Source organism: Triticum aestivum, chromosome 3A (genome assembly GCF_018294505.1).
Source record: "Triticum aestivum cultivar Chinese Spring chromosome 3A, IWGSC CS RefSeq v2.1, whole genome shotgun sequence".
Lineage (NCBI taxonomy): Eukaryota > Viridiplantae > Streptophyta > Magnoliopsida > Poales > Poaceae > Triticum > Triticum aestivum.
The window spans coordinates 41,602,718-41,614,860 of record NC_057800.1 but is presented as its reverse complement, the minus strand read 5'-3'; the positions used below and the strand labels follow the sequence as shown (position 1 = coordinate 41,614,860).

Below are 12,143 nucleotides of genomic sequence, written 5' to 3'. Positions count from 1 at the left end.
GTTAAAAAATTAAACATGTTTGGCCACTGGAAACCAAAGAATCGTGTTTGTGGAAATTTTCAAACATCTCTGAAAATCAATTTAATATAAGCAGAACACTCCGTACCAAAGTTATCTAGATCTGCATAAAGAATGAATGAGTCAGAAAATAATAAATTGTTTTGTGTACTCTGTTGGAATCAAAAGCAAAAAATAAGCTTGACCGCGAACAAAAACTTTACAATGTAGCATATCAAAACTATTCACAGAGCTCCTGTTCAAAATATTAGGATACTAACCCAACCCTGGAAAAATTGAGTCAATACTGACTTTTTAGAGCTAGGTAGTCAAGCAATGTAGGAGAAATAGCAAGGGAACATAGCATGATAAAATGCACTCATGGAGAAATAAGTTATTCTTGAATTAAAAAAGTTAAGATAAAAGCACTATATCCAACTGCAAATTTGATACTACACATGCTGATCTAGATAAAAACAAACAAACTGAAATTAGCTTCTATATTATTTCAACAAATAGGATTTAGAATGGAATCCACCAAGAAATCCTAAAGTAACCTTGGGCATGTCTACAAAGAACCGCAAAACCTGTAGACATAGCCTGGCTTCACAAATGTTTCAGATTAATCACCATCAAGTCATATGTAATCACATACAGAGAGAGAGGGAGAGAACTGCAAATAATGTGTAACCAAAATGAAAGGAAAACTTCAATCACAAATCATTCAAAAATACGTAATTTTCTATCATAAAAAATCTTACAAATACTACTATAAAGGTGTTGAATTGCATATTAGAAAGTCTTAGCTCTACCTGAAAGCACCTCCTAAACCCCTATCCAAGCAGACCAACCAAACTCACTGCAAAATAAGTTGAACCACAAATTAAATCGCCGTATATATAAACTTAAAGGAAAGAAAATTTGAGCAAACCAACACACAAAAAATCTGGATGGTGGATGATAGAACCTCCCGTGCAATATTGTGATGAACTTTTCAATCTGCACATCCATACATGTTAGACTTTGTACATGACCACGAAACACATGCCAATCAGTAAAACATCTAAAAGTAATTAAGCTGCATTTACAGTACATATCAGGCCCGTACAACAAAGATCTGTACAAATATACGATGGGAAGTTGGGAACAGCCTCCTGCATTTACAGTGAGTATGCATCTTTTCCACTAAAAAACACACATATGCGTTCAGGTCAACAATACAGACTTAAATATCTGGACAGATATACTATGGGACGACCTCATCCTTCTGCTCTTACCTTGGATCCGGTAGACATGTACATGGTTGGCATCAGTCTGAATCAATCACGCCATCGAACTACCCTTGGGGGGCGGCGCCCTCGCCCTTCCTAGTGACAGCTACTCCAACTGGAAATCGGGGTTTCTACCAAGCTAAATAAAAAAACGCGATTCAAATTTGAGGAGATGGAGAGCTCGCACCTCTGATGCATGTGGGATTGAAGGAGGACGCTGACGGTGGCACGTCTGGTTCCCCGGGAGGTAGGTTCGACGCCATGGCGCCTGGTTTGGGCCAGCATGTCCAAGCACGCGGCGCTCAGGGGCTTCCAGAGGGAGGCAGCGCGTAGGTCTTATTATTCACGACCAGGAAGGTTTGGCCGGCGGCGGCGCAATATGGGAAGTATGGCACAGATAAAGAGGGGAGGAGAAGAATTGGAAGACTACCCTAGATAAAGAGGGAGATGAAAGGAACGACCAGACCAAGAGGCAGGAATCAGTGCGACGGTGGAAAAGTCAGACGTTTCGTTTCGTTGTAGAAGAAAAAAAGGAATTGCCTTGTGCAGAATTAAAGGCGTGTTGGATGGCCAGTAAGGCTGGTCATAGTGAGGAGTAACTTAGACTAGTGTTATATGCGACATTAGTTTAAGTTACTACCTTCATAATACAAAGTAACATACTAGTAGTATCATAGATGACTTCATTTATTAGCTCACAGACTCATCTTGTCTTGGAAAGTGTTATGTTACAGTAACATATTATGTTACCACCTCTCATTAATTACTTGCCACATAAGTAAAAATTTCTCGAAGTGCGCTATGTTACGGACGAGGATTTAGAGCTCTCGGGTGCTCCGCACCCCTATACGTACAATACCAGGAACAAAAATACCGAGAAATTTGAATTTTTTTTTGGGATTTTGGGATATCAAACATGGGTTCCTGATGCACTTCCGTCTGAAATTTGGTGAAAAAATACCAGGAAACGTATTTGTAGCAAAGAAGACAAAAAATTCCTATGTATAGCAAAACACCGTTTGGGTACATTTTTCCGGGTAGTAATTCCTTCGCCACGGATACGTTTTTGGGTATTTTTTCGCGAAATTTCACACGGAAGTAGATTGGGAAACCAGGTTTGACATCCCGAAAATTTGGATTTTTTTTGATTTTCTGAGAATTTTTTATGGATATTTTTCGTGTAGGGGTGCGGAGCACCCGAGAGCTCCTGTGTATTTTCCGCTATGTTACTAGCTAAGTTACTCCCACTATGACTAGACTAAGCCTGCAGCGACAACATTTAGCGGTGACGTGGCTTCACCATAGGTGAGGTAAATCAGAAGAATTGCTGACATGGCTAGATGATGATGTGGACGGGTTTCATGCTGAGAGAATAGGAAGAAGTGGGGAGCAACTTCTTAAAAATGGTAGATTCAGTATACAACTTTTATATGTCAATTTCTCCACGAACAGGACAATCCTGTAAGATCGTAAGCGTTCCTACTCCCTCGAGGGGAGCCGCGTTCAGTTTATATTGATGTTGGCCGAAGCCTGCCTTGGCGTACAAGGTGAAAGAGATACAAGAGTTTGAATAGAACAAGAGATAAGGGAAGAGGTTGAGATTACAATGACATATTCTAACACCCTCCCTTAATCTCAAGCATCCTAAATTAAGACTACTCTTGAACTCTTCAAATGGTCTTGCTGGTAATGCCTTTATAAAACCATCTGCCACTTGATCCTTGGAGGGGATAAACCGTATCTCAAGTTTTTTTGCCGCAACTCTTTCTCGCACAAAGTGAAAAACAATTTTTATGTGCTTTGTCCTTGTATGAAACACTGGATTTGCAGACAAGTATGTTGCTCCTAAGTTATCACACCATAAACATGAGATACGATTTTTCTTTATCCCCAATTCCTTAAGAAGTGATTCAACTCAAATGATTTCAGCAGTTGCATTTGCCAAAGACTTGTATTCAGCTTTTGTGCTTGACCGTGACACAGTGGCTTGCTTTCTAGCACTCCAAGAAATAAGATTAGACCCAAAGAATACTGCAAAGCCTCCAGTTGACCTTCTGTCATCACTACATCATGCCCAGTTAGCATCAGGAAATGCACTCACAAGAGAGGAATTAGACCGTTTGAAATGAAGTCATGCACCCATAGTATGCTTCACATATCTTACAATCCTCTTGACAGCTGACCAATGTGGAGAAGTAGGTGCATGTAGATATTGACAAACCTTGTTGACAACAAATGAGATATCTGGATGTGTGAGCGTTAGATATTGTAATGCTCCCACAATACTCCTATACCTTGTGCTCTCCTCCTCTTGAAGTGGCTCACCTTCATATGCTGAGAGTTTTTCTAAGGAAGACAAATGTGTAGGCACTGGCTTGCAATTCTTCATTCCCATGCGAGACAGAAGCTCAACAATGTATTTTTCCTGATTCAACACAATACCATCTTGAGTTTTCTTGACTTCAATACCTAGGAAGAAATGCAAATCACCTAGGTCCTTCAAGGCAAACTCTGAACTCAAATCATGTAGGAGAGCATTAGTAGCATTTTGTGAAGAACTTGCAACTATGATGTCATCAACATATATAAGCACAAAAATGACTACCCCTGCCTTGTCATAAATAAACAAGGATGTATCAGCCTTGGAAGCAATGAAGCCAAGATATTTTAACTGTAGGCTCAATCTGGAGTACCATGCTCTGGGTGCTTGTTTTAAACCATAGAGTGCTTTGTCAAGCTTGCAAACATAATGTGGTAGTGAGGGAGTCCTGGATAGGGGGTGTTCGGGTAGCCGGACTATACCTTCAGCCGGACTCTAGGACTATGAAGATACAAGATTGAAGACTTCGTCCCGTGTCCGGATGGGACTTTCCTTGGCGTGGAAGGCAAGCTTGGCGATGCGAATATTCAAGATCTCCTACCATTGTAACCGACTCTGTGTAACCCTAACCCTATCCGGTGTCTATATAAACCGGAGGGTTGTAGTCCGTAGGACATCAACTCCATATACAACAATCATACCATAGGCTAGCTTCTAGGGTTTAGCCTCCTTGATCTCGTGGTAGATCTACTCTTGTACTACCCATATCATCAATATTAATCAAGCAGGAGTAGGGTATTACCTCCATCGAGAGGGCCCGAACCTGGGTAAAAACATCGTGTCCCTTGTCTCCTATTACCATCCGGCCTTGACGCACAGTTCGGGACCCCCTACCCGAGATCCGCCGGTTTTGACACCGACATTGGTGCTTTCATTGAGAGTTCCTCTGTGTCGTCGCCTTCAGGCCTGATGGCTCCTTTGATCATCAACACCGATGCGGTCCAGGGTGAGACTTTTCTCCCCGGACAGATCTTCGTCTTCGGCGGCTTCGCACTGCGGGCCAATTCGCTTGGCCACCTGGAGCAGATCGAAAGCAATGCCCCTGGCCATCAAGTCAGGTTTGGAAGCTTAAACTACACGGCTGACATCCGCAGAGACTTGATCTTTGACGGGTTCGAGCCACGGCCAAGCGCGCCGCACTATCTCGAGGGGCATGATCTAGCTCTGCCTCTGGACAGTGTCCTGGAGGCCGCACACGCACCGATTCCGACCCCTAACTCGGAGCCTATTGCGCCAATCGAGGATGAGCGGTTGGATGTCCCCTCGGGGGCTGCGATCTCAAAGGCGATCGAGCCGAGCGCCAGCCCCGCACTCTGCATGACCCGTGACTCCGAGGATCCGGACTCCTCCCCGGACTCCGAACCCCCCGCGCCCCTGCCAATCGAATCCGATTGGGCGCCGATAATGGAGTTCACCGTCGCGGACATCTTTCAGCACTCGCCTTTTGGCGATATGCTGAATTCTCTCAAGTCTCTCTCTTTATCAGGAGAGCCCTGGCCAGATTACGGTCAGCGAGGATGGGATACGGACAATGAAGAAGTTCAAAGCCCACCCACCACCCCCTTTGTAGCCACTGTCGACGATTTAACCGACATGCTTGACTTCGGCTCCGAAGACATCGACGGTATGGACGACGATGTAGGAGACGAACAGGAACCAGCACCTGTAGGGCGCTGGAAGGCCACCTCGTCATATGACATATATATGGTGGATACTCCAAAAGATGGAGATGGCGATGGAATAGCGGGGGATGACACCTCCAAGAAATAGCCAAAGCGCCGGCATCAGCGGCGCCGCTCTAAATCCCGCCAAAGCAAAAACGGTGATTCCAGCACGGGAGATAATACTACCCCGGATAGCACCGAAGAACACCTACCCCAGCAAGATTTGGCACAGGAAGATGGAGAAGCCAGCCCTCATGAGAGAGCGGCAGACCGAGAGGTCGAGGATGATAACTATATGCCTCCCTCCGAAGATGAGGCAAGCCTCGATGACGACGTATTCGTCGTACCATCAGACCCCGCCGAACAAGAACGTTTCAAACGCAGGCTTTTAGCCACGGCAAGCAGCCTCGAGAAAAAAGCAGCAACAGCTTAGAGCCGACCAAGATTTGCTAGCTGACAGATGGACTGAAGTCCTTGCGACCGAAGAGTATGAATTCGAACGCCCCTCCAAGAGTTACCCAAAGCGCAGGCCGCTACCCCGATCAGAGGAGGAAGCACCTACATCACCAGCACACGACATGACAGACCGGCCACCTCGCGGCCGCGATAGAGAGGCCTCTCGGCCCTCCGCCCAAGCCATGTCTCGACGCCGCTCAACTAAGGCACGGGAAAATGCGCCAGACCTGCGAGACGTATTGAAGGATAAGGCAAGACAAACAAGATCGATCTACGGATCGCGCAGGCGCCCTATGGCACGTGACGATGATCTTCACTCCGGATACAACAAATCCGGCCGGGCCGAACACAATAGACATAGCTCTTCCGAGCTGCGTCGTGATATAGCCCAGTACAGAGGCGCCGCACACCCGCTATGCTTCACGGATGAAGTAATGGATCATAAAATCCTAGAGGGTTTCAAACCCGTAAACATTGAATCATACGCTGGCACAACAGATCCGGCGGTATGGATCGAGGATTATCTCCTTCACATCCACATGGCACGCGGCGATGATCTACACGCCATCAAATACCTCCCGCTCAAACTTAAAGGACCGGCCCGACATTGGCTTAACAGCTTGCCAGCAGACTCAATCGGTTCTTGGGAGGACCTGGAAGCCGCATTCCTCGACAACTTCCAGGGCACTTACGTGCGACCACCGGATGCCGACAACTTAAGCCACATAATTCAGCAGCCAGAGGAATCAGCCAGGCAATTATGGACACGGTTTCTAACAAAGAAAAACCAGATAGTCGACTGTCCGGACGCAGAGGCCCTAGCAGCCTTCAAGCATAACATCCGCGACGAGTGGCTTGCCCGGCACCTGGGACAGGAAAAGCCGAAATCTACGGCAGCCCTCACGACACTCATGACCCGCTTTTGCGCGGGAGAAGACAGCTGGCTAGCTCGCAGTAACAACTTATCAAAGAACCCTGGTAATTCGGATACCAAGGACAAAAGTGGCAGGACACGTCGGAATAAGCAAAAACGCCGCGTCAGCAGTGACAGCAACAAAGACACGGCAGTCAATGCCGGATTCAGAGGCTATAAATCTGGTCAGCGGAAAAAGCCATTCAAAAAGAATACTCAGGGCCCGTCCAGTTTGGACCGAATACTCGACCGCTTGTGCCAGATACATGGCACCCCCAAAAGGCCAGCAATCACACTAACAGGGATTGTTGGGTGTTCAAGCAGGCAGGCAAGTTAAGAGCCGAAAACAAAGAAAAGGGGCTGCACAGCAACGACGAGGAGGAGCCCAGGCCGCCGAACAACAATGGACAGAAGGGCTTTCCCCCACAAGTGCGGACGGTGAACATGATATACGCAACCCACATTCCCAAGAGGGAGCGGAAGCGTGCGCTACGGGACGTATACGCGATGGAGCCAGTCGCCCCAAAGTTCAACCCATGGTCCTCCTGCCCGATCACTTTTGATCGAAGGGACCATCCCACTAGCATCCGTCATGGCGGCTTTGCCGCATTGGTTCTCGACCCAATCATCGACGGATTTCATCTCACAAGAGTCCTCATGGACGGCGGCAGTGGCCTGAACCTGCTTTACCAGGATACAGTGCGGAAAATGGGCATAGATCCCTCAAGGATTAGGCCCACAAAAACGACCTTTAAAGGCGTTATACCAGGTATAGAAGCCAAATGTACAGGCTCAGTAACACTTGACGTGGTCTTCGGATCCCCAGACAATTTTCGAAGCGAAGAGTTAATCTTCGATATAGTCCCGTTTCGCAGTGGCTATCACGCCCTGCTCGGACGAACCGCATTCGCAAAGTTCAACGCGGTGCCGCACTACGCATATATCAAGCTCAAGATGCCAGGCCCTCGAGGAGTAATCACGGTCAACGGAAACACTGAACGCTCCCTCCGTACGGAGGAGCACACGGCGGCTCTCGCAGTGGAAGTACAAAGTAGCCTTCTTAGGCAATTCTCCAGTCTGGCCGTTAAAAAGCCAGACACTGCCAAGCGCGCCCGGAGTAACCCACAGCAGGACCGCCTGGCACGCTCTGAGCAAGCGTAGCAATGCGGCCCCAACCCCAGCTCTCGCGACATAGCGAAACCAGTGCCTCGCGTACATAACTACGCCCTTGAAATACCATGGGAACACGGGAAGGGGCACAATAACGGCACGCCCAAAATACGGCTTAAAACGTACTAGGGGCTGCCGGATTCTTTTGTTAATTTTTTCTTACTTTCAGGACTCCATACTTCGGACGACCTGTTCGGCAATTCGACTGCCGCACAAATAATGCAAGATCCAGGGAGGTAGACAACCCATGCCGCATTATGGAACTCCCAGGTGGTCTCTGTTACGAGCAGTATACCCGTTTTGAATACAATTCCGCGGCCTGCCCCTGGTCAGGACATGTTAAATAGTCCAATATCTTTTTGCTTATCGCACTATTTGTATCGTTCGGCTTTGATAAATAGCCCCTCTATAAACAATGCATAGCTTTTTGTCTATTTTTTGCATTATCCTCTTTTCACATATATGTTTATTAAATGACATGATGGCACCCGTACACCATGGTACGGCGAACACGCCAGGGGCTTCAGTACCCCTCATCATGGTGTGAGAAGTCCGTACACTTTCACAAGTGCGGCACCCCGAACTTATAGCACTATATGCATCGGCTCCGAATCATGATTTGGGTCAATAGTTGGGTTTGCCCGGCTCCTATGTTTTGATGCCTTACGTTCCGCTATATCGGCTAAGGTAGCACTAGGAGAACCACTGCGATTGTGCCCCGGTTCAGCTGGGTTAAGCACCTAAGTGGAGAAAGCTAAAACTGACTGTCATGATGAGGCGAGAGACCGGCCGCTGTTCGAGATGTTTTTCGAGTCCCTAAAGACTTATGCCGCTTCGGGCGAGGAGCTGGCTTTGTCCGGCCAAGGCATGGATAGCGCCCCAAACTCGGTCTTCCGAACTAGGGGCTTCGCCGAAATTTAAAATTATAGAGTTCTATGGCTAAGTGAGAGTGTTCAAGCATTATAGTCCGATTGCCTGGTTCGTTGTGCTGAGCGCCTCCCTCGAAGGACCCAACTATGAGAAAAAGAGCGCTCAGGTTTATCCCGAACACCCCAGCACTAGTGGCATGGGGGCAGAAGCCGATGACTGGCCATCTCTCAATTTTTTGATAAACGGCTGCACAGAAAGTAATATTTTAAATTCAATAAGCATTGCTTAGCGCATATGAACAAGTTTTCAGCGCACAGGACAAACACGAGCGAGTTCATTCAAAAATCACATCCTTGGTACATTCATCCGCCACAAGGCGGGCACCTGCAAGAACATCCTTGTTGTAGTTCTCGGGCTTGCGATGCTCCTTCCCCGGCGGCGGCCCGTCCTTCACAAGCTTCTCACCGTCAAGCTTACCCCAGTGCACCTTTGCACGGGCAAGGGCCCGACGGGCACCTTCGATGCAGACGGAGCGCTTGATGACCTCGAGCCTCGGATAGGCCTCCACCAGCCGACGCACCAGCCCGAAATAGCTCCCAGGCAGGGCCTCTCCGGTCCATAGCTGAACTATGAGGCCTTTCATGGCCTCTTCGGCTGCCTTGTGGAGCTCGACCAGCTGTTTCAGCTGGTCGCTCAAGCGCACAGGGTGTCCGGCCTCAGAATACTGAGACCAGAACACCTTCTCCGTCGAGCTGCCCTCTTCAGCTCGGTAGAATGCGGCGGCGTCGGATACGCTGCGGGGAAGATCTGCGAATGCCCCTGGAGAGCTTCGGATTCGGGTAAGTAACAAGTAGTTTACTTTTATATTTCTGCTTTGCATAAAGAATGCCTTACCCGCTGCTATCTTCCTCATCTCCTCCAACTCTTGGAGAGCCTTCTGGGCTTCGGCCTTGGCAGAATTGGCAGTCTCAAGGGCCGTCGCGAGCTCGGCTGCTTGCGCCTTGGATTCAAGCTCCAAACTCTCATGTTTTTTCATGAGAGCCTGAAGCTCTTGCTGCACCTCGCCGACCTGAGCCCCAAGTCTGTCTCGCTCGGTGCGCTCCGCGGCCGTTTTCTTTTCGGCCTCAGACAGCGCCTGCTTAAGGGTCACCACCTCAGTCGTGGCCCCTGCAATAAGCAGTACAATCCTGTTATTTTTTTTTGCAATCACGCCTTTTTATTGGAACTTTTTCTGTAAGGTATTTCTTACCTTCTTTCTCCTCGAGCCGCCGCTTGGCAAAGCCGAGCTCTTGCTCGGTCCGCTCGAGGTCCTGCTTCAGGACACCCACCTCCGCAGTGAGTGCGGCGGTGGATAGCAGCGAAGCCTGCATACGCATATTGACTCTTTTTTTGTTAGACTCCTGCGAAATTTAATAGATCCTCTATTCGGCTACACCCAGTTGTTGATTCCCGCAACCTTCCTGCTGCTTGCTTCTCAGATCGACTACACCCAGTACAACTACACCGACCCAATCTGCGCTCCCAACGACGACGACAACAGCCGGACCGGCACGGTGGGCTGCGTGGCCGTCGACGCCTCGGGCGGCCTGGCGTCGGCGACCTCCACGGGCGGGCTGGTGAACAAGATGGCCGGCAGGATCGGCGACACCCCGGTCATCGGCGCCGGCACCTACGCCAACGCCCTCTGCGCCGTGTCCACCACGGGCAAGGGTGAGGACATCATCAGGCACACCGTGGCGCGCGACATGGTGGCGGTGATGGAGCACCGGGGCCTCTCGCTGGAGGAGGCCGCCGCGCGCGTCGTGGCCGGCGTGCCCCGGGGCTCCGTGGGGCTCGTGGCCGTGTCGGCCGCCGGGGAGGTCACCATGCCCTACAACACCACGTGGATGTTCAGGGCGTGCGCCACCGAGGGCGGCTACTCCGAGGTTGCCATATGGCCTGCATGATCCTGACTGAGCTAGCGTTGGAGAATCAACTGGCTGATTATGTGTGTCTGTCTTGTTTCTCTAGTGCCTGCTGCAGGTGCGGATCTCTGCTTTGGTAGTTGCCACTACGAGGCAAAGAACTCCATCAGTTTGATGTTTCTGTTTCTGTTGTAAGGATTTAGCTAATTTGGTATGAAAATTATTGAAAGTTTGTGTTATCATTGAAGGAACCGGAGCTAGGCCCTATTCTTTGGACGAGACTTGCCTGCTCCCCCGAGGTGTGCCCATTCGTGCTCCCGTGTATGTGGCTTGATTTGATTGGAACAAAATAAGGCCCAGTCAAAAGTGTGTCAAATAGTACAAAAGTGTGTCCACAGAAGATGTACTTACTCCCTCTGTTCCAAAATAAGCTTGTGGTCTTGGTTCAAATTTGAACTAAAACCATAACACTAGGAACGGAAGGAATATAAACAAAGAGCCTCCAACCGACACACAAATCATCAAATTCTTTCTCTTGTCATATGTTTAGAACCTTGTTCTACTACTTTCCAGAAAACTAGCGAATTTATTTTTTCGCTGATAACTACCAAATCAGGTATTGGCTGTTTTAAAAAACCTCAAATCCTCTTTGTTAAAAAATTAAACATGTTTGGCCACTGGAAACCAAAGAATCGTGTTTGTGGAAATTTTCAAACATCTCTGAAAATCAATTTAATATAAGCAGAACACTCCGTACCAAAAGTTATCTAGATCTGCATAAAGAATGAATGAGTCAGAAAATAATAAATTGTTTTGTGTACTCTGTTGGAATCAAAAGCAAAAAATAAGCTTGACCGCGAACAAAAACTTTACAATGTAGCATATCAAAACTATTCACAGAGCTCCTGTTCAAAATATTAGGATACTAACCCAACCCTGGAAAAATTGAGTCAATACTGACTTTTTAGAGCTAGGTAGTCAAGCAATGTAGGAGAAATAGCAAGGGAACATAGCATGATAAAATGCACTCATGGAGAAATAAGTTATTCTTGAATTAAAAAAGTTAAGATAAAATCACTATATCCAACTGCAAATTTGATACTCCACATGCTGATCTAGATAAAAACAAACAAACTGAAATTAGCTTCTATATTATTTCAACAAATAGGATTTAGAATAGAATCCACCAAGAAATCCTAAAGTAACCTTGGGCATGTCTACAAAGAACCACAAAACCTGTAGACATAGCCTGGCTTCACAAATGTTTCAGATTAATCACCATCAAGTCATATGTAATCACATACAGAGAGAGAGGGAGAGAACTGCAAATAATGTGTAACCAAAATGAAAGGAAAACTTCAATCACAAATCTTTCAAAAATACGTAATTTTCTATCATAAAAAATCTTACAAATACTACTATAAAGGTGTTGAATTGCATATTAGAAAGTCTTAGCTCTACCTGAAAGCACCTCCTAAACCCCTATCCAAGCAGACCAACCAAACTCACTGCAAAATA

General features: G+C 47.4%; 1 protein-coding gene across 1 annotated transcript; it reads left to right on the top strand.

The window, feature by feature from the left end:
• The first annotated feature begins 1,551 nt into the window (after positions 1-1,551).
• Positions 1,552-10,700, top strand: LOC123056712 (isoaspartyl peptidase/L-asparaginase-like). The gene is made up of 2 exons (XM_044480010.1): positions 1,552-1,597; positions 10,138-10,700. Exons 1-2 carry the CDS (start codon positions 1,552-1,554, stop codon positions 10,665-10,667), a joined length of 576 nt encoding a protein of 191 aa, XP_044335945.1. The 3' UTR covers positions 10,668-10,700.
• Positions 10,701-12,143: the final 1,443 nt, after the last annotated feature.

Coding starts and splice junctions, on each gene's coding strand:
- LOC123056712 (XM_044480010.1), top strand. CDS start 1,552: ATGTCCAAGCACGCGGCGCTCAGGGGCTTCCAGAGGGAGGCAGCGC. Junction 1,598..10,137: donor CTTCCAGAGGGAGGCAGCGC/GTAGGTCTTATT, acceptor GAAATTTAATAG/ATCCTCTATTCGGCTACACC.